The sequence below is a fragment of the Pseudophryne corroboree genome, chromosome 6, assembly GCF_028390025.1.
Source record: "Pseudophryne corroboree isolate aPseCor3 chromosome 6, aPseCor3.hap2, whole genome shotgun sequence".
NCBI lineage: Eukaryota > Metazoa > Chordata > Amphibia > Anura > Myobatrachidae > Pseudophryne > Pseudophryne corroboree.
This window is the reverse complement of record NC_086449.1, coordinates 343,874,268-343,896,399: the sequence shown is the minus strand read 5'-3', so window position 1 is coordinate 343,896,399 and position 22,132 is coordinate 343,874,268. Positions and strand designations below refer to the sequence as shown.

General features: G+C 45.5%; 1 protein-coding gene across 3 annotated transcripts in view; it reads left to right on the top strand.

The window, feature by feature from the left end:
• VPS13C (vacuolar protein sorting 13 homolog C) overlaps positions 1 to 22,132 on the top strand; it is a 950,377-nt gene that overhangs the window by 104,312 nt on the left and 823,933 nt on the right. For all 3 annotated transcript variants that reach the window (XM_063926503.1, XM_063926502.1, XM_063926504.1), the window contains exon 4: positions 14,252 to 14,347. In XM_063926503.1, coding sequence (XP_063782573.1) covers positions 14,252 to 14,347 — 96 coding nt within the window. The remainder of the gene's footprint in view (positions 1 to 14,251; positions 14,348 to 22,132) is intronic.

Genomic DNA, 22,132 nt, shown 5'->3' with positions numbered 1-22,132 from the left:
AAATCCTTTCCTTGTACTGTCAGCTCTTCCGGGCACAGTTTCTTTAACTGAGGTCTGGAGTAGGGACATAGAGGGAGGAGCCAGAGCACACCAGTATCCAAATTCTTTCTTAAAGTGCCCTGTCTCCTGCGGAGCCTGTCTATTCCCCATGGTCCTTACGGAGTCCCCAGCATCCACTACGGACTACGAGAAATAGATTTACCGGTAAGTAAAATCTAATTATTTTTTTTTCATCTTTCCAGGCTGACAACCGATTGTCTTATGTCATGCCTATTGAAAAATCTATCTTAAATAGAAATAATAAAAGTTAAGTTTTAATTCATTCAATAAACATAAACAAAAAAGAGTGCGCCACACATTAAGCCTTCGTTAGATATAAGCCCACTAGTGGTTTTATCTAAACCCCGTAACCAGTTATTGCAATTTGCTTAATGGCGCGCCTCCAACAAAGTTAGCTCATCTTTAGTATTAATACTTTAGGATCATTCTCTCTATCGGTTGGTTCATACATAGAAAAATCATAGAATTATCGTTTGAGCCTGTGCATAGTCTTTCAGACTTAACGTCCTCCTTGTAAAAACCTTTCGGACTGACCACTGCTCCTCGGATCTTTACCAAGGTCATGACGGCCCTTCTCCGCCGTCAGGGTATCAGGATCCTGACATATCTGGACGACTTGTTGATCCTTGCGAACTCCCCAGAGGTTCTTTTCCGTCATCTATAACTGACTGTCCAATTCCTACAAGCCCACGTGTAGCTCATCAACTGGAGGAAATACTCACTGGTCCCTGCTCAGAGCATGGTGCACCTGGGGGTGGACACAACCAACGTTTGTTCTTGTCTCCAGATAAGGTCCTGAAACTTCAGGACAGAATCAGATGCTTCCTCTCTCATCAAAGAGTGTTGATACACACGGCAATGCAATACTAGGCCTCACGGTGTCTGCTTTCGACATGGTAGAGTACGCTCAATTTCATTCCCGCCCTCTGCAGAGGTTAATCCTTTCCAAGTAGGATGGCCTGCCTCACCGGATCCGGTCTCAAATGATCTCCTTGACTCCAGAGGTTCATCTGTCACTAAGTTGGTGGCTACAGGACCAACAATTGAGCAGGGGTCGTCCCTTCTGGATCTCCAACTGGGTCCTCCTAACGACGGATGCCAGTCTGCGGGGTTGGGGCGTGGTGTTGGAGCAACACTCTCTCCAGGGTCGGTGGACCAGGGAGGAATCTCTCCTCCCGATAAACATTCTGGAATTGCGGGCAGTGTTCAATGCGTTAACACTGGCCCTGCCTTTCGTACAGAACAGGCCTGTTCAAGTACAATCAGACAACAAGAAATCATCAAGGCGGCACTCGAAAACCATATGGCAATGATGGAAGTGTCAAAAATTCTTCGATGGGCAGAACGCCATCTGCCAGCAATATCGGCAGTGTTCATTCTGGGGGTCCTCAACTGGGAAGCGGACTTCCTCTGAACTCAGGACGTACACGCCGGGGAGTGGAGTCTTCATCCAGAGGTTTTCCAACTCATTGTGGACAAGTGTGGTCTACCAGATGTAGTCCTGATGGCGTCTCGACACAACCACAAGGTTCTGGTCTTTGGAGCAAGGACAAGGGATCCTCAAGCAGCGTTCATGGATGCACTGGCAATTCCATGGAACTTTCGGCTGCCATACGTGTTCTCTCCAGTGTCACTCCTGCCCAAAGTTCTACGAAAGTTCAAGCAAGAAGTTAAGAATACTGCTTCTAGTCGCTCCAGCGTGGCCCAGACGGCATTGGTTCTTAGACCTCCAGGGTGTCTCGATCGAGCGTCCTCTTCTACTTCCTCTTCTACTTCCTTAACGCCCAGACCTCCTCGTTCAGGGCCCTTGTGTTTACCAGGACCTTGCAAGACTGGCTTTGACGGCGTGACTCTTGAAGCCTAAGGGCCAAAAGATTTTCTGAGACAGTTATTCAAACTATGTTGAAGGCCCGCAAACCGGCTTCTGCATGGATCTATTATAGGGTCTAGAATTCTTATTTCACCTGGTGTGCTGCTAAGAATTACGATGCATACAAGTTTAATACTTCCAGACTTCTGGCTTTTTTGCAACAAGGCCTGGATTTAGGACTTCGCCTGGCCTCCCTCAAGGTTCACATTTCTGCATTGTTGGTGTGGTTTCAGCGAAAAATTGTATCTATTCCTGACGTCCATACATTCACTTAGGGCGTACTACGGATTCAGCCTCCCTCTGTCCCTCATGGGGCTCCATGGGATCTATCTGTTGTTCTTAATGTCCTTCAAGAGTCTCCGGTTGAACCTCTTGAGTCTGTGGACCTTAAATGCCTTACGCTTACGTTAATTTTTCTGCTGGCTTTTGCCTCTGCTAGGAGGGTGTCAGATTTAGGCGCTTTGTCCTGTCATTCACCCTTTATGATTTTTCACTGTGACCGGGCAGTTCTCCGAACTCGCCCTGGTTATCTACCTAAGGTGGTGTCATCTTTCCAACTTAACCAAGAGATTGTGGTTCCGGCCTTTATCTCTCCTGGTTTATACTCCAAAGAGCAGTCTTTGGATGTGGTATGGACTCTCCGTATACATGTAGACAGGACTGCCTCTATCAGGAGATCAGATTCTCTTTTTGTACTTTTTGGTTTTCACAAATGTGGCTGGCCTGCGAATAAGCAGACCTTGGCCAGATGGATTAGAATGGTAATTGCACAAGCTTATGCGCAGGCTGGACTCCCAGCTTCTGCTGCTATCAAGGCCCATTCTACTCTGTCTGTTGGACCTTCTTGGGCAGCCCGCCGTGGAGTGTCGGCTGAACAATTGTGCAAGGCGGCTACGTGGTCCTCGGTGAACACGTTCATCAGGTTCTATGCCTTTGATACTTACGCCTCCCAGGATGTTTCGTTTGGACGCCGGGGTCTTGTGCACACTACAGTGCGTCCCCTCCCATGAGGAACTGCTCTAGGACATCCCCGATGTTATTCCCTGTGGAATACCAGTGTACCTTACTGCAGAAAAAGGAGATTTATGGTAAGACTTACCATTGTTAAATCTTTCTGCGAAGTACACTGGATTCCACGCCCACCCTAACGCACTTAGCTTCTTTGGGTTTGTATGGCATTAGCCGCTAGTCCCTTCTCCTGTCGTGAGAATGTGGTTCTTTGTGATTAACATCTACCGTCTCATACCTGCTGCTGCATTGGACTGGTTAACAAAACTGAGCTCCAGTGCCTGGAGGCGGGGCTATAGAGGAGGCGGTGCAGTGCATCCTGGGATCAGTCAAAGCTTTAGCCTGTTGGTGCCTCGTATCAAGATCTAACTCTACACCCCGATGTTATTTCCTGTTGATAATGCTGATTTTGATTACCATATAACCTTCACTATATGAGTAAGAGACTCAGTACGCAATTGGCGTATGGGGTACCGTAAGGGTACGCGCTTAGCGTAGCATACGCTCGGCCGTGATCGAGACGCACATGCGGCACGCTCGCTCACAGCTTAATGCGTGGTGTCGAGCACGCTATAGGCGGGCGACTACCGTAATGCTACGCTACCAGCGTAGCGGACGCTCGAGACCACAAGGAGATCACGAACGGCGCAGACGCTCACAGGATGACAATCAGTAAACCTTGAATGTAACACACAGGATACTTTTATGCTGTAAACCTTGTACTGAAATACTGCAGCGATATAACGCTGCTTAACCTTGTTAATCCTAAAGCTGTTTGAGCGATCGAGACGCTCCTATTACCCTCTGCAATGTAATGAACACACGATACCGTGCTAAGGTTCCAACACCTTTACTAACAAGCTTTTAGTTATATCGAAAAGGGGTAAACAGTTTACAAGTCATACACTACAAGCTAACATATAATTCTAACAGAATATCTAGACAGGAATATACAATAGCGTCACAATATTATACTATAACAGAGAGAGAGAAAATGGCCAATACAAACAGAGAACAAGTTGATTTACAGAGAATTATTTACACACACACACTGGGAATGATCGCTGCGCTATTCCTGGTACCAGCTCCAAGTTAGTCAATATGAAAACCGTTTGTGGAGTGAGAGAGGTAGCTGTCCAGGCTGGCTGATCTTCTATACACTGCATACAGTATACTACAAAGGGACCTATAATCTCATTGTTCATTGGACACAGGAATGTCTCCTCGCATCATAACAAAAGGTCATAGGTTAGTTTGAACAGGTGGGCTGTGACTATTACAAACAGCTCAGGTGGGAGGGAATCGCCGGATTCCCGCCGCATGGATAATGAACTGCAATATAAGAAATGTCCAGAAACTACTAATGGCCATAACTATATGCAGGAGCGATTAATCTTTACCTAACCAACACCGGATTGTTGCTATTAAAATACTCTTCGGTTAGGTACCAAACACATCTGCTCAAACCCTGTCTGGCCCTTCGTACAACAAAAAGAGGAATTCCTTTGTCCAGGGACCAACTACACTAACCAAACTTACTGTTACTATTAAGGGGAACATTATCTATTAAACCTGCTATATGGATTTATTAAGTATTGTGTCGCTCGCTAGACGCACACAAACTGTACCGTAAATGCACATACCATGCGTTCAAGCGCACGCCCGTAGGGGCGCCGTCACGCAACTGCGAATATGTGCACGCACGCCAGAGAAAGTGCATGTGCAGCGGGCGAGCGCATGAGGTGGATATATGGCAACGTGCAGCATGATATTTTTCTGACTTTGACACTGTGGAAACCAGTGTACCTCGCAGAAAGAGAATTAACAATGGTAAGTCCTTACCATAAATCTCCTTATTTAAATAATACTAGTGTAACTCATTTGTATAATGCCACATTAATTATAGTACTCCAACTCTGCCACTTGTAAAAATATCATATAGGTAAATTTGAGACTATTTAATTCGTAAAAGCGATCTATGTAGTGGTAGGTACCTCACTGACATCCTATTTTGCTGTGGTGGTAGCCCATATCTCTGTAGCTTAAACTTCTGAGAGAGGCCATTGGCGGGCCCACCTAACCTCCAGCAATGTATAAACTGCACCCACTGTAGTTCTGACGCTGAAGTCACCTATTCCTTCTCATATTTGTGTTTAGTTCCTTGCATTATCTTCAAGTATGTCATATTCCTCTCTTATTTGGATAATCTGTTGATAAGGACAATCCTAAACTGGTTGGAGATCCCACAAAAGACCAGTCATTAGTCTGTCACCACTGGCATGTTGAGCACTCTTTTGGTAGGTGAGGGATGACAACCTTGATCAGGACCAGCCTTTTGCCATGTCACACTGGATAATATGATGGATGCCAGTCTTTGGGACTCATGTGCTGCGATTCTTCAATGTTGGTGTCACGGTCTATGTTTCTCTATCGTCCTAGTGGATGCTGGGGTTCCTGAAAGGACCATGGGGAATAGCGGCTCCGCAGGAGACAGGGCACAAAAAGTAAAGCTTTTTCCGATCAGGTGGTGTGCACTGGCTCCTCCCCCTATGACCCTCCTCCAGACTCCAGTTAGATTTTTGTGCCCGGCCGAGAAGGGTGCAATCTAGGTGGCTCTCCTAAAGAGCTGCTTAGAAAAAGTTTAGCTAGGTTTTTTATTTTACAGTGATTCCTGCTGGCAACAGGATCACTGCAGCGAGGGACTGAGGGGAGAAGGAGTCAACTCACCTGCGTGCAGGATGGATTGGCTTCTTGGCTACTGGACATCAAGCTCCAGAGGGACGATCACAGGTACAGCCTGGATGGTCACCGGAGCCGCGCCGCCGGCCCCCTTGCAGATGCTGAAGTCAGAAGAGGTCCAGAATCGGCGGCTGAAGACTCCTGCAGTCTTCTAAAGGTAGCGCACAGCACTGCAGCTGTGCGCCATTTTCCTCTCAGCACACTTCACACGGCAGTCACTGAGGGTGCAGGGCGCTGGGAGGGGGGCGCCCTGGGAGGCAAATGAGTACCTATAAAGGCTAAAAATACCTCACATATAGCCCTAGAGGCTATATGGAGATATTTAACCCCTGCCTAATTTTTCTAAATAGCGGGAGACGAGCCCGCCGGAAAAGGGGCGGGGCCTATCTCCTCAGCACACGGCGCCATTTCCTCTCACAGCTCCGCTGGTCAGGACGGCTCCCAAGTCTCTCCCCTGCACTGCACTACAGAAACAGGGTAAAACAGAGAGGGGGGGCACATTTATGGCGATATTTTGATATAACAAAGCAGCTATAAGGGAGCACTTATTATAAGGCTATCCCTGATATATATATAGCGCTTTTGGTGTGTGCTGGCAAACTCTCCCTCTGTCTCCCCAAAGGGCTAGTGGGTCCTGTCTTCATTAGGAGCATTCCCTGTGTGTCGACATGTATGAGGACGATATTGGTGTGGAGGCGGAGCAATTGCCAAATATGAGGATGTCACCCCCTAGGGAGTCGACACCAGAATGGATGCCTTTATTTATGGAACTACGGGATAGTGTCAACACGCTAAAGCAGTCGTTTGACGACATGAGACGGCCGGACAATCAATTAGTGCCTGTCCAGGCGACTCAAACACCGTCAGGGGTTGTGAAACGCCCTTTGCCTCAGTCGGTCGACACAGACCCAGACACAGGCGATGACTCCAGTGGTGACGGTGACGAATCAACCGTATTTTCCAGTAGGGCCACACGTTATATGATTTTGGCAATGAAGGAGGCGTTACATTTAGCTGATACTACAGGTACCACTAAACAGGGTATTATGTGGGGTATGAAAAAACTACCTATAGTTTTTCCTGAATCAGAAGAACTAAATGACGTGTGTAATGAAGCGTGGGTTGCCCCTGATAAAAAGCTGATAATTTCAAAGAAATTATTGGCATTATACCCTTTCCCGCCAGAGGTTAGGGAGCGCTGGGAAACACCTCCTAGGGTGGACAAGGCGCTAACACGCTTATCTAAACAAGTGGCGTTACCCTCTCCTGAGACGGCCGCACTTAAAGATCCATCAGATAGGAGGATGGAAAATATCCAAAAAAGTATATACACACATGCAGGTGTTATACTACGACCAGCTGTAGCGACTGCCTGGATGGGCAGTGCGGGGGTAGTTTGGTCAGAGTCCCTGATTGAAAATATTGATACCCTGGACAGGGACAATATTTTACTGTCGTTAGAACAAATAAAGGATGCATTTCTTTATATGCGTGATGCACAGAGGGATATATGCACACTGGCATCACGGGTAAGTGCTATGTCCATTTCGGCCAGAAGAGCTTTATGGACGCGACAGTGGACAGGCGATGCGGATTCAAAACGGCATATGGAAGTTTTGCCGTATAAGGGGGAGGAGTTATTTGGAGTCGGTCTATCAGATTTGGTGGCCACGGCTACAGCCGGGAAATCCACCTTTCTACCTCAAGTCACTCCCCAACAGAAAAAGGCACCGACTTTTCAACCGCAGCCCTTTCGTTCCTTTAAAAATAAGAGAGCAAAGGGCTATTCATATCTGCCACGAGGCAAAGGTCGAGGGAAGAGACAGCAACACGCAGCTCCTTCCCAGGATCAGAAGCCCTCCCCGGCTTCTACAAAAGCCTCAGCATGACGCTGGGGCTTCTCAAGCGGACTCGGGGACGGTGGGGGGTCGTCTCAAAAATTACAGCGCGCAGTGGGCTCACTCGCAAGTAGATCCCTGGATCCTGCAGATAATATCTCAGGGATACAGGTTGGAATTAGAGACAGATCCACCTCGCCGTTTCCTGAAGTCTGCTTTACCAACGTCCCCCTCCGAAAGGGAGACGGTGTTGGAAGCCATTCACAAGCTGTACTCTCAGCAGGTGATAGTCAAGGTACCTCTTCTGCAACAAGGGAAGGGGTATTATTCCACTCTTTTTGTGGTACCGAAGCCAGATGGCTCGGTAAGGCCTATTCTAAATCTGAAGTCCTTGAACCTGTACATAAAGAAGTTCAAGTTCAAAATGGAGTCACTCAGAGCAGTGATAGCGAACCTGGAAGAGGGGGACTTTATGGTATCCTTGGACATCAAGGATGCGTATCTCCACGTTCCAATTTACCCCTCACACCAGGGGTACCTCAGGTTCGTTGTACAAAACTGTCACTATCAGTTTCAGACGCTGCCGTTCGGATTGTCCACGGCACCTCGGATCTTTACAAAGGTAATGGCCGAGATGATGATTCTTCTTCGAAGAAAAGGCGTATTAATTATCCCATACTTGGACGATCTCCTAATAAGGGCGAGGTCCAGAGAACAGCTAGAGATGGGATTAGCACTGTCTCAAGAAGTGCTAAAACAGCACGGGTGGATTCTGAATATTCCAAAATCCCAGTTAATGCCGACAACTCGTCTGCTGTTCCTAGGGATGATTCTGGACACGGTTCAGAAAAAGGTTTTTCTCCCGGAGGAAAAAGCCAAGGAGTTATCCGAGCTTGTCAGGAACCTCCTAAAACCAGGAAAGGTGTCTGTACATCAATGCACAAGAGTCCTGGGAAAAATGGTGGCTTCTTACGAAGCAATTCCATTCGGCAGATTCCACGCAAGAATTTTCCAAAGGGATCTGTTGGACAAATGGTCAGGGTCGCATCTTCAGATGCACCTGCGGATAACCCTGTCTCCAAGGACAAGGGTGTCTCTTCTGTGGTGGTTGCAGAGTGCTCATCTATTGGAGGGCCGCAGATTCGGCATACAGGATTGGATCCTGGTGACCACGGACGCCAGCCTAAGAGGCTGGGGAGCAGTCACACAAGGAAGAAACTTCCAGGGAGTATGGACGAGCCTGGAAACGTCTCTTCACATAAACATTCTGGAACTAAGAGCAATATACAATGCTCTAAGCCAGGCAGAACCTCTGCTTCAGGGAAAACCGGTGTTGATCCAGTCGGACAACATCACGGCAGTCGCCCATGTGAACAGACAGGGCGGCACAAGAAGCAGGAGTGCAATGGCAGAAGCTGCAAGGATTCTTCGCTGGGCAGAGAATCATGTGATAGCACTGTCAGCAGTGTTCATCCCGGGAGTGGACAACTGGGAAGCAGACTTCCTCAGCAGACACGATCTTCACCCGGGAGAGTGGGGACTTCATCCAGAAGTCTTCCACATGCTGGTAACCCGTTGGGAAAGACCAATGGTGGACATGATGGCGTCTCGCCTCAACAAAAAACTGGACAGGTATTGCGCCAGGTCAAGAGATCCGCAGGCAATAGCTGTGGACGCGCTGGTAACGCCTTGGGTGTACCAGTCGGTGTATGTGTTTCCTCCTCTGCCTCTCATACCAAAAGTATTGAGAATTATACGGCAAAGAGGCGTAAGAACGATACTAGTGGTTCCGGATTGGCCAAGAAGGACTTGGTACCCGGAACTTCAAGAGACGATCACGGAAGATCCGTGGCCTCTACCTCTAAGGAGGGACTTGCTTCAGCAGGGTCCCTGTCTGTTTCAAGACTTACCGCGGCTGCGTTTGACGGCATGGCGGTTGAACGCCGGATCCTAAAGGACGGAAGAAGTCATTCCTACTTTGATTAAAGCAAGGAAGGAAGTAACCGTGCAACATTATCACCGAATTTGGCGAAAATATGTTGCGTGGTGCGAAGATCGGAGTGCTCCGACGGAGGAATTTCAACTGGGTCGATTCCTACATTTCCTGCAATCAGGATTGTCAATGGGTCTCAAATTGGGATCTATTAAGGTTCAAATTTCGGCCCTGTCGATTTTCTTTCAAAAAGAATTGGCTTCAGTCCCTGAAGTCCAGACCTTTGTTAAGGGAGTGCTGCATATACAGCCTCCTGTGGTGCCTCCAGTGGCACCGTGGGATCTCAATGTGGTTTTGGACTTCCTAAAATCTCATTGGTTTGAACCACTAAAAAAGGTGGATTTGAAATATCTCACATGGAAAGTGACCATGCTTCTAGCCCTGGCTTCTGCCAGGAGAGTGTCAGAATTGGCAGCTTTATCTTACAAAAGTCCATATCTGATTTTCCATTCGGACAGGGCAGAACTGCGGACTCGTCCGCATTTTCTCCCTAAGGTGGTGTCAGCATTTCATCTGAACCAGCCTATTGTAGTGCCTGCGGCTACAAGTGACTTGGAGGACTCCAAGTTACTGGACGTTGTCAGAGCATTAAAAATATATATTGCAAGGACAGCTGGAGTCAGAAAATCTGACTCGTTGTTTATATTGTATGCACCCAACAAGATGGGTGCTCCTGCGTCTAAGCAGACGATTGCTCGTTGGATCTGTAGCACAATCCAACTTGCACATTCTGTGGCAGGCCTGCCACAGCCTAAATCTGTAAAGGCCCACTCCACAAGGAAGGTGGGCTCATCTTGGGCGGCTGCCCGAGGGGTCTCGGCATTACAACTTTGCCGAGCAGCTACGTGGTCAGGGGAGAACACGTTTGTAAAATTTTACAAATTTGATACTCTGACTAAGGAGGACCTGGAGTTCTCTCATTCGGTGCTGCAGAGTCATCCGCACTCTCCCGCCCGTTTGGGAGCTTTGGTATAATCCCCATGGTCCTTTCAGGAACCCCAGCATCCACTAGGACGATAGAGAAAATAAGATTTTACTTACCGATAAATCTATTTCTCGGAGTCCGTAGTGGATGCTGGGCGCCCATCCCAAGTGCGGATTATCTGCATAAATTGTACATAGTTATTGTTAACGAATTCGGGTTATTGTTGAAGGAAGCCATCTTTCAGAGGCTCCGCTGTTATCATACTGTTAACTGGGTTTAGATCACAAGTTGTACGGTGTGATTGGTGTGGCTGGTATGAGTCTTACCCGGGATTCAAAATCCTCCCTTATTGTGTACGCTCGTCCGGGCACAGTACCTAACTGGAGTCTGGAGGAGGGTCATAGGGGGAGGAGCCAGTGCACACCACCTGATCGGAAAAAGCTTTACTTTTTGTGCCCTGTCTCCTGCGGAGCCGCTATTCCCCATGGTCCTTTCAGGAACCCCAGCATCCACTACGGACTCCGAGAAATAGATTTATCGGTAAGTAAAATCTTATTTTTCTCTGCACAAGTAAAGCTTTTGATCAGCTTACTAGAACTATGGGACTGCTAAGCACTCTGGTATGGGGACAACTCTTCTTATGGGTAAAAGACCATCAGTATTCTGTCTGACGACACCACAATGATATACTTCAACCATCAGGAGGCACAATGAGCTACCCTGCAATGAAGGAGATTTGCATGATCGTGCACTGTGCAGAACATGTTCCGGCAATATTTGCAGTTTGTACCAGAGTTTAATAACTGGGAGGTCAAGTATCTTGGTACAGAGTTTCCCAAATTCAACCATTACACTTCAGGTTTTAAGGATATAGTTGTCGGTTGAAAATCTCATGTGATCAAGTTCTGAGATACTTGTTAAATATGGAGACTGATGCAGGATATTTCAAAAAGGATAAGCGTTTATTTATCCAAGTTACAACAATTAAAACATGCAAGTAAGTAACAAGTTATACTCAGTTACAATAATAGAAAGAATACATTTAAAATTACTCAGCTCTTATCTCAGATGTTTTAAGATCTGTCCCAGATGATGGCCATCGATTAAGTAGTTTAAATAATGAAGTCCAGTCAAATATCCAGGGTTCCATCTTATAACTTTGTCAGAAGTTAAAGGCTGGAGGGGATTTGTAGATGGGTAGGTCCGCTGCAGAAAGAACTAGCTTCAATTGGAACTGATCTGCTATGTGCAATTCTCTAGGCTTTATAGCCCTCCTGCAAGATTACTTTCAGTGTCTGTGAAGCTGGGTGCAGTAGTCGTTAACATAAGATAATTTATCTTACACATGACAAGTTTCCCCTTTTACCCACTTATGAACACAATACCCTAAACAGTTTACTAGACTGTTTTCATCCGAGATACTGATAATAGGAACGTATATTTATTATAATCAGCCAACCTAAAAGCTGTGTACACTCCCCACTCACTGTGTCCTTCGCGCTAGGTCAAAGGTGAAAGGTGGGAAGCTATATTTCTAGCTGCTGCCTATATGTCTGCAAAAACACTTATCCTAATAAAATTACATATATAAAGCAATAAAGTTATACATAATGGAGTTATACATGAACAAAATGTTGTCAAAAAGTAGTGAAAGATATCACCCCATACAGATATCCATGCTTGAGTCTAAATGCTTATATTAAATTGGCAGGTACTAATTTAGTCACCTGTTCTCACGTAATGGATATCCTTAAAACCTAGACTGCAATGGCAGAGTTTGAGAAACTGTCTTAGTAGGACTGCTCTGCATGCATTGGAACAGTCTCACACCCTGAACATTTTCCAGCAGATTGTGGACAGGTGGAGACAGCCAGGCATTCACTTGATGCCTTCTCAGCTGATGTTCAAGCCGGATCTGTTCTTCTCGCTTAGGGAATACACAGGTATTTCTGGGTCCATGTATTTTGTATGGGATTATGCTCTGATTTATTTGTTCCTGTCAGTGGCGATGTTGTCCGCATTCTCGAAAAGATCCAAAAAATATCAGGTGCTGTTGGTGTTACTGGACAGGCTAAAATGCTCATAGGTAAAAACATTTGTCAGTATGTCAATGAGTCCATCATGGCTTTTCTAAATTAGGGTCCTTTTTACCGTCTGGAATTAGAGCAACTTGCTTTAATGGTGAGGTTATTGAATCCATGATTCCTAACAAGAAGTTTTATGATACAGCTGTTGAAACCATAGTCTGGAAGATTTGTATTTCTTGGAGTGAAAAATAATCTGAAGTCTCCAACTACTTTACATGTTGCTCCATTACGACTGTTTCTGCAGGATAGTTTGTATAAAAGGTTAAAATGGAGTCCCTTGAAGAAGCCATAGTGCTGCTCTTTCTGTATTTTTGCAAACAATTAGTCAGTTATTCCTGCAGTGCAGATATTTCTACTGGCTACAATGCATTTATGACCACAATGTAGTCCTCCACTATTATCTTGGGATCTGAATTTTGTGATAAAGACTTTACAACATCTTTCTTTCTACCCACTTCACACTTTTGATGAGAATTGCCTTTATTTCTCCTGGTAATTCTCATGTCCTGGAAGGTGTCTAAGCTGTGAGCACGTTATTGTTTTTCACGAGGTCAGTGATGTTCCTCTGACTAAATCTCTGTCTTATAGCATAATGTGTTTTCAAAATTCTATTGAATCAGGACTTTTTAATTCCGACTTTTGGTCAGAATCAATCCATGTAGGAGGACAGATCGTTTAATTTTTGGATATTGTTGTAGTGTTGTAGGTATATGTCAATAAAATAGTTGAGTTTAGGAAAACCAATGAACTGCCTGTCTTTTATGATGCCCACAAAAGACGTTTTCTGGCTTCTAATAGACAATAGTTGTTTGGTAACTTCAATGAAAGATCAAAAACGCAACTACTCACTAGGAAAGTAAGGTGGAAGGGGTACTCTAGTTTAGACCTAATACAGTAAATGTGTGTTTTTCACAAATGTGCCTCATGCAGAAAGATGCATGTGTACACCTATTAGCAGGTTTGCCACAGGGCATATGCAGACACAAACGATGACAAGTTTTCCATATTTATTGTTGATGCAAATGCATGTTGAGATGTGTACTGCGAACCAATTTATTTATTTATTTAGATTTATTTTGCTAAAAAGTCTGTGTCGGCCCTTTCATGGTTTTGTGGCCAAGGATGCCAGGTTTGGTCAGTTGGTACTTGACAATGCTACTCTTTTCATGGCCACCTGAAGGCACAACTTTGGCCTGTCCACAAGCTACCAATGTCACCCAGAGGATAAAAGAGAAAATTGGATTTTTATGTTTAAGTTAAATCACTTTCTCTGAATCTATTGGGGGATACTGAGTGCTCACCCTGATTGCATAGTTGATGTTTTTTTTTTATTTGGTGTTCCCCTCTGGTTTATGCGTTATTATTCCGTGGGGCTTGTTCAGAAAAATAAGAGTTTCTGCAGGATAGGCTATAGAGAAGGGAACTTAAGCATTCAGAATCATGTTTCAGGCCAGTCCTATAGTAGCCCCAGTAACCATGGTATCAGTGTAACCCAATAGATTCTGAGAAAAGAATGTAATACCAATAAAAAAAATCCCGTTTTATGCATACAGAAAAACTTTTCATATTAGACTTAAGTTTAAGTTCTTCCTCCTCGAAATTACAAATGTTCTTTTTATACTGTTTTTATTTATTTTGCTATTTTATGATGCTGTACGTACTCCAGTTTTAATCGTTTTGTATTCTTAATTCAGTCATATAATATATATATTTTTTGTTGCACTTTAACAGATAATCTAACCCTAAAAATACCCTGGAAAAATTTGTACGGTGAAGCAGTGGTTGCCACACTTGAGGGTTTATATCTGTTGGTGGTTCCAGGAGCAAGTGAGTATCCAACTGCAAGCTGTTCATCCCTGGTCTTTACACATGGGGAGTACTGTATGTAGTGGTTGATAAGAATGACTAAAATTTAATGATAAAAAATATAAAATGTGTTAAGTGATAAGTACTTGAATCAGGATATCATAGCAATTGCTTTGGCAGTAAGCTGTACAGGGGGTCAGTCCATATGAAATGTTCCAGAATTAAATTAATTGGTTGCTTGACAATTGAAAAAAATAAAAATACATTTTGTCTGTGATGACCCCTGTAAGTTAGTAGTCAGAAACCACTATTACTTAAGATAATTGTCAGATTTTTAAAAAAGTCTATTTTTTTTTGTATGGTACTTCAGTGAGAAGGAATACAATTTCAGAGCTGTAATATTTTTTGGGCATAGTTATATACTCAAAGATTTGCCAACCTAATTTTGAGGTACAGGTTGAGTATCCCATATCCAAATATTCCGAAATACGGAATATTCCGAAATACGGACTTTTTTGAGTGAGAGTGAGATAGTGAAACCTTTGTTTTTTGATGACTCAATGTACACAAACTTTGTTTAATACACAAAGTTATTAAATATATTGTATTAAATGACCTTCAGGCTGTGTGTATAAGGTGTATATGAAACATAAATGAATTGTGTGAATGTACACACACTTTGTTTAATGTACAAAGTTATAAAAAATATTGGCTAAAATGACCTTCAGGCTGTGTGTATAAGGAGTATATGAAACATAAATGCATTCTGTGCTTAGATTTAGGTCCCATCACCATGATATCTCATTATGGTATGCAATTATTCCGAAATACGGAAAAATCCGATATCCAAAATACCCCTGGTCCCAAGCATTTTGGATAAGGGATACTCAACCTGTATCTATTTTGTCTACTTCTTATTTTTATTAGAGTACTTTGAAATTTGCTGGTTTTTCGCCTAAATTGACCTCTAATATCTGTGGTAGGGGACCTGATAAAAGTTTCAAATTCATGGCATACACAGTACTCTATAAGGCAGGGATGGGGAACCTTTGGCCCTCCAACTGTTGTTGAACTACACATCCCAGCATGCCCTGCAACAGTTTTAGCATGGCCAAATAGCAAAACTGTAGCAAGGCATGCTGGTATGTGTAGTTCAACAACAGCTGGCGGGCCGAAGGTTCCCCATCCCTGCTATAAGGGGTAACTATAAAAGAAATTGGAGTTTGAACAAATTAAAAAACCATGACGTGTATCGGTGGTTATCAGGGGATGGTAGCTTCATGCTGTCCAGAGCTCTGACTTGTCAGCCGACAAAATGGTGTAAAGTCCTTATTAAAAGAAACAATCTCATCCCCTGTTTTCTTTAATTCAGTTCCCACCTCCTCTATAACTAAATGGAGGAGATCTAAAAAAAATTCATTAAGGATACCGCACCAGAGGCTGCAAAAACTCGGGTCCTGTCTTCCTATAGTGAGTATGTTATTAATGCGGAAACCCCTTTGTATGTGTTTAGTCCTAAAGTACGCTAATAGGAACTTGAAATTTGAAAATTTGTTTGGCAGATATTTGAGTATATAACTATGCCCCCCAAAAATTACAGCTCTAAAATTGTATTCCTTTCCACTGAAATACAATCCAAAAAATAGACTTTTTATTATAATCTTACTATTATCTTTGGCCTTAAATTTCAATCATAAGAAAGTAAGGTAGGGAAATAGGTATATGACAAATTAGCTTGAAATGTGCTGAAAAGAATGTTTTTTTTTTTTTTTTTTATCCTAGCTTTCTATGAATTTTCTGAGCCGTAGCAGTGAAAAATTTAATATGCCATGATACAAAAATGGCTGTCCTCTTTATATAAAGATAAATAAAAATAAAGTCAGGGTGGTTTCTAAGTTACAGGGGTCATCACACACAACAAATATATCTATTTTTTTAAATGGTCAAGCAACCAGGGCTGGACCACTCCTCATGTATTGACCGCAGGGCTTTATTTTCACAACTGAAATAATATGTTAATGATTTTCCATTGTCCAGACATTATACTCTATAAATATATATATATATAATGCGTGTGTACATACAATGCATGTATCTTGACTTACTAGAATATTATAATTTTCTCTAACGTCCTAAGTGGATGCTGGGGACTCCGTAAGGACCATGGGGAATAGCGGCTCCGCAGGAGACTGGGCACATCTAAAGAAAGCTTTAGGATTATCTGGTGTGCACTGGCTCCTCCCCCTATGACCCTCCTCCAAGCCTCAGTTAGATCTTTGTGCCCGAACGAGAAGGGTGCACACTAGGGGCTCTCCTGAGCTTCTTAGTGAAAGTTTTAGTTTAGGTTTTTTATTTTCAGTGAGACCTGCTGGCAACAGGCTCACTGCATCGAGGGACTAAGGGGAGAAGAAGCGAACTCACCTGCGTGCAGAGTGGATTGGGCTTCTTAGGCTACTGGACATTAGCTCCAGAGGGACGATCACAGGCCCAGCCATGGATGGGTCCCAGAGCCGCGCCGCCGGCCCCCTTACAGAGCCAGAAGGCAGAAGAGGTCCGGAAAATCGGCGGCAGAAGACGTCCTGTCTTCAACAAGGTAGCGCACAGCACTGCAGCTGTGCGCCATTGCTCCTCAGCACACTTCACACTTCGGTCACTGAGGGTGCAGGGCGCTAGGGGGGGGCGCCCTGAGCAGCAATAAAAACACCTTGGCTGGCGAAAATACATCACATATAGCCCCCAGGGCTATATGGATGAATTTTAACCCCTGCCAGAATCTATAAAAAAGCAGGAGAAAAGTCAGCGAAAAAGGGGCGAAGCCTATCTCAGCACACTGGCGCCATTTTCCCTCACAGCTCCGTTGGAGGGAAGCTCCCCTTGCTCTCCCCTGCAGTCACTACACTACAGAAAGGGTTAAAAAAGAGAGGGGGGGCACTAATTACGCGCAGTATTAAAGCTACAGCAGCTATAAGGGGAAAAACACTTATATAAGGTTATCCCTGTATATATATAGCGCTCTGGTGTGTGCTGGCAAACTCTCCCTCTGTCTCCCCAAAGGGCTAGTGGGGTCCTGTCCTCTATCAGAGCATTCCCTGTGTGTGTGCTGTATGTCGGTACGTTTGTGTCGACATGTATGAGGAGAAAAATGATGTGGAGACGGAGCAGATTGCCTGTAATAGTGATGTCACCCCCTAGGGGGTCGACACCTGAGTGGATGAACTGTTGGAAGGAATTACGTGACAGTGTCAGCTCTGTATAAAAGACAGTGGTTGACATGAGACAGCCGGCTACTCAGCTTGTGCCTGTCCAGACGTCTCATAGGCCGTCAGGGGCTCTAAAGCGCCCGTTACCTCAGATGGCAGATATAGACGCCGACACGGATACTGACTCCAGTGTCGACGGTGAAGAGACAAATGTGACTTCCAGTAGGGCCACACGTTACATGATTGAGGCAATGAAAAATGTTTTACACATTTCTGATAATACGAGTACCACCAAAAAGGGGTATTATGTTCGGTGAGGAAAAACTACCTGTAGTTTTCCTGAATCTGAGAAATTAAATGAGGTGTGTGATGATGCGTGGTTTTCCCCCGATAACAACTGATAATTTCTAAAATGTTATTGGCATTATATCCTTTCCCGCCAGAGGTTAGGGTGCGTTGGGAAACACCCCCTAGGGTGGATAAAGCGCTCACACGCTTGTAAGGGCTCTACCCTCTCCTGAGATGGCCGCCCTTAAGGATCCTGCTGATAGAAAGCAGGAGGGTATCCTAAAATGTATTTACACACATACTGGTGTTATACTGCGACCAGCAATCGCCTCAGCCTGGATGTGCAGTGCTGGGTTGGCGTGGTCGGATTCCCTGACTGAAAATATTGATACCCTAGATAGGGACAGTATATTTTTGCCTATAGAGCATTTAAAAGATGCATTTCTATATATGCGTGATGCACAGCGGAATATTTGCCGACTGGCATCAAGTCTAAGTGCGTTGTCCATTTCTACCAGTAGAGGGTTATGGACACGTCAGTGGTCAGGTGATGCGTATTCCAAACGGCATTTGGAAGTATTGCCTTAGTAAGGGGAGGAGTTATTTGGGGTCGGTCTTTCAGACCTGGTGGCCACGGCAACAGCTGGGAAATCCACGTTTGTACCCCAGGTCGCCTCTCAACATGAGAAGACGCCGTATTATCAGGCGCAGTCTTTTCGTGGACAAGCGGGCAAAAGGTTCCTCATTTCTGCCCCGTGACAGAGGGAGAGGAAAAAGGCTGCAGAAATCAGCCAGTTCCCAGGAACAGAAACCCTCTCCCGCCTCTGCCAAGCCCTCAGTATGACGCTGGGGCTTTACAAGCAGAATCAGGCACGGTGGGGGGCCCGTCTCAATGAATTTCAGCGCGCAGTGGGCTCACTCGCAAGTAGACCCCTGGATCCTTCAGGTGATATCTCAGGGGTACAAATTAGAATTCGAGACGTCTCCCCCTCGCCGTTTCCTAAAGTCGGCTTTACCGATGTCTCCTTCTGACAGGGAGACCGTTTTGGAAGCCATTCACAAGCTGTATTCCCAGCAGGTGATAATCAAGGTACCCCTCCTGCAACAGGGAACGGGGTATTATTCCACACTGTTGTGGTACCGAAGCCGGACGGCTCGGTGAGACCGATTCTAAATCTAAAATCTTTGAACACTTACATACAGAGGTTCAAATTCAAGATTGAGTCACTCAGAGCAGTGATTGCGAACCTGGAAGAAGGGGACTACATGATGTCTCGGGACATCAAGGATGCTTACCTTCATGTCAAAATTTACCCTTCTCACCAAGGGTACCTCAGGTTTATGGTACAGAACTGTCACTATCAGTTCAGACGCTGCCGTACGGATGGTCCACGGCACCCCGGGTCTTTACCAAGGTAATGGCCGAAATGATGATATTCCTTCGAAGGAAGGGAATTTTAGTTATCCCTTACTTGGACGATTCCCTGATAAGGGTAAGATCCAGGGAACAGTTGGAGGTCGGTGTAGTACTATCTCAGGTAGTGTTGCGGCAGCACGATTGGATTCTCAATATTCCAAAATCGCAGCTGGTTCCGACGACTTGTCTTCTGTTCCTAGGGATGATCCTGGACACAGTCCAGAAAAAGGTGTTTCTCCCGGAGGAGAAAGCCAGGGAGTTATCCGAGCTAGTCAGGAACCTCCTAAAACCGAGCCAAGTCTCAGTGCATCAATGCACAAGGGTTCTGGGTAAAATGGTGGCTTCCTACGAAGCAATCCCATTCGGCAGATTCCACGCAAGAACTTTCCAGTGGGACCTGCTGGACAAATGGTCCGGGTCGCATCTTCAGATGCATCAGCGGATAACCCTGTCACCAAGGACAAGGGTGTCCCTCCTGTGGTGGTTGCAGAGTGCTCATCTTCTAGAGGGCCGCAGATTCGGCATTCAGGACTGGGTCCTGGTGACCACGGATGCCAGCCTGCGAGGCTGGGGAGCAGTCACACAGGGAAGGAATATCCAGGGCTTATGGTCAAGCCTGGAGACATCACTTCACATAAATATCCTGAAGCTAAGGGCCATTTACAATGCTCTAAGCTTAGCAAGACCTCTGCTTCAAGGTCAGCCGGTGTTGATCCAGTCGGACAACATCACGGCAGTCACCCACGTAAACAGACAGGGTGGCACAAGAAGCAGGAGGGCAATGGCAGAAGCTGCAAGGATTCTTCGCTGGGCGGAAAATCATGTGATAGCACTGTCAGCAGTATTCATTCCGGGAGTGGACAACTGGGAAGCAGACTTCCTCAGCACGACCTCCACCCGGGAGAGTGGGGACTTCACCCAGAAGTCTTCCACATGATTATAAACCGTTGGGAAAAACTCGACAGGTATTGCGCCAGGTCAAGGGACCCTCAGGCAATAGCTGTAGACGCTCTGGTAACACCGTGGGTGTACCAGTCAGTGTATGTGTTCCCTCCTCTGCCTCTCATACCCAAGGTACTGAGATTGATAAGATGGAGAGGAGTAAGCACTATATTCGTGGCTCCGGATTGGCCAAGAAGGACTTGGTAACCGGAACTTCAAGAGATGCTCACGGAGGATCCGTGGCCTCTACCTCTAAGAAGGGACCTGCTCCAGCAAGGACCCTGTCTGTTCCAAGACTTACCGCGGCTGCGTTTGACGGCATGGCGGTTGAACGCCGGATCCTAAGGGAAAAAAAGGCATTCCGGATGAAGTCATCCCTATCCTGATCAAAGCCAGGAAGGATGTAACCGCAAAACATTATCACCGCATTTGGCGAAAATATGTTGCGTGGTGCGAGGCCAGTAAGGCCCGACGGAGGAAATTCAACTGGGTCGATTCCTACATTTCCTGCAAACAGGAGTGTCTATGGGCCTGAAATTGGGGTCCATTAAGGTTCAAATTTCGGCCCTGTCAATTTTCTTCCAAAAAGAACTAGCTTCAGTCCCTGAAGTTCAGACGTTTGTAAAAGGGGTACTGCATATACAGCCTCCTTTTGTGCCTCCAGTGGCACTTTGGGATCTCAATGTAGTTTTTGGGTTCCAAAAGTCACATTGGTTTGAACCACTTAAATCTGTGGAGTTAAAATATCTCACATGGAAAGTGGTCATGCTGTTGGCCCTGGCCTGGGTCAGGCGCGTGTCAGAATTGGCGGCTTTATCCTGTAAAAGCCCTTATCTGATTTTCCATTCGGACAGGGCGGAATTGAGGACTCGTCCTCAGTTTCTCCCTAAGGTGGTTTCAGCGTTTCACCTGAACCAACCTATTGTGGTGCCTGCGGCTACTAGGGACTTTGAGGACTCCAAGTTGCTAGACGTTGTCAGGGCCCTAAAAATATGTTTCCAGGACGGCTGGAGTCAGGAAATCTGACTCGCTGTTTATCCTGTATGCACCCAACAAGCTGGGTGCTCCTGCTTCTAAGCAGACTATTGCTCGTTGGATTTGTAGTACAATTCAGCTTGCACATTCTGTGGCAGGCCTGCCACAGCCAAAAATCTGTAAATGCCCACTCCACAAGGAAGGTGGGCTCATCTTGGGCGGCTGCCCGAGGGGTCTCGGCTTTACAACTTTGCCGAGCAGCTATTTGGTCAGGAGCAAATACGTTTGTAAAATTCTACAAAATTGATACCCTGGCTGAGGAGGACCTGGAGTTCTCTCATTTGGTGCTGCAGAGTCATCCGCACTCTCCCGCCCGTTTGGGAGCTTTGGTATAATCCCCATGGTCCTTACGGAGTCCCCAGCATCCACTTAGGACGTTAGAGAAAATAAGAATTTACTTACCGATAATTCTATTTCTCGTAGTCCGTAGTGGATGCTGGGCGCCCATCCCAAGTGCGGATTGTCTGCAAAACTGGTACATAGTTATTGTTACCAAAAAATCGGGTAATTGCTGTAGTGAGCCATCTTTTCTAGAGGCTCCTCTGTTATCATGCTGTTAACTGGGTTCAGATCACAAGTTGTACGGTGTGATTGGTGTGGCTGGTATGAGTCTTATCCGGGATTCAAAATCCTTCCTTATTGTGTACGCTCGTCCGGGCACAGTATCCTAACTGAGGCTTGGAGGAGGGTCATAGGGGGAGGAGCCAGTGCACACCAGATAATCCTAAAGCTTTCTTTAGATGTGCCCAGTCTCCTGCGGAGCCGCTATTCCCCATGGTCCTTACGGAGTCCCCAGCATCCACTACGGACTACGAGAAATAGAATTATCGGTAAGTAAATTCTTATTATCTAATCTGAATCGAGATTCTTTGGCGCAAAATATATTCCTGTATTTTTCATTTCGTTCTTGTTCTAATGTATAAA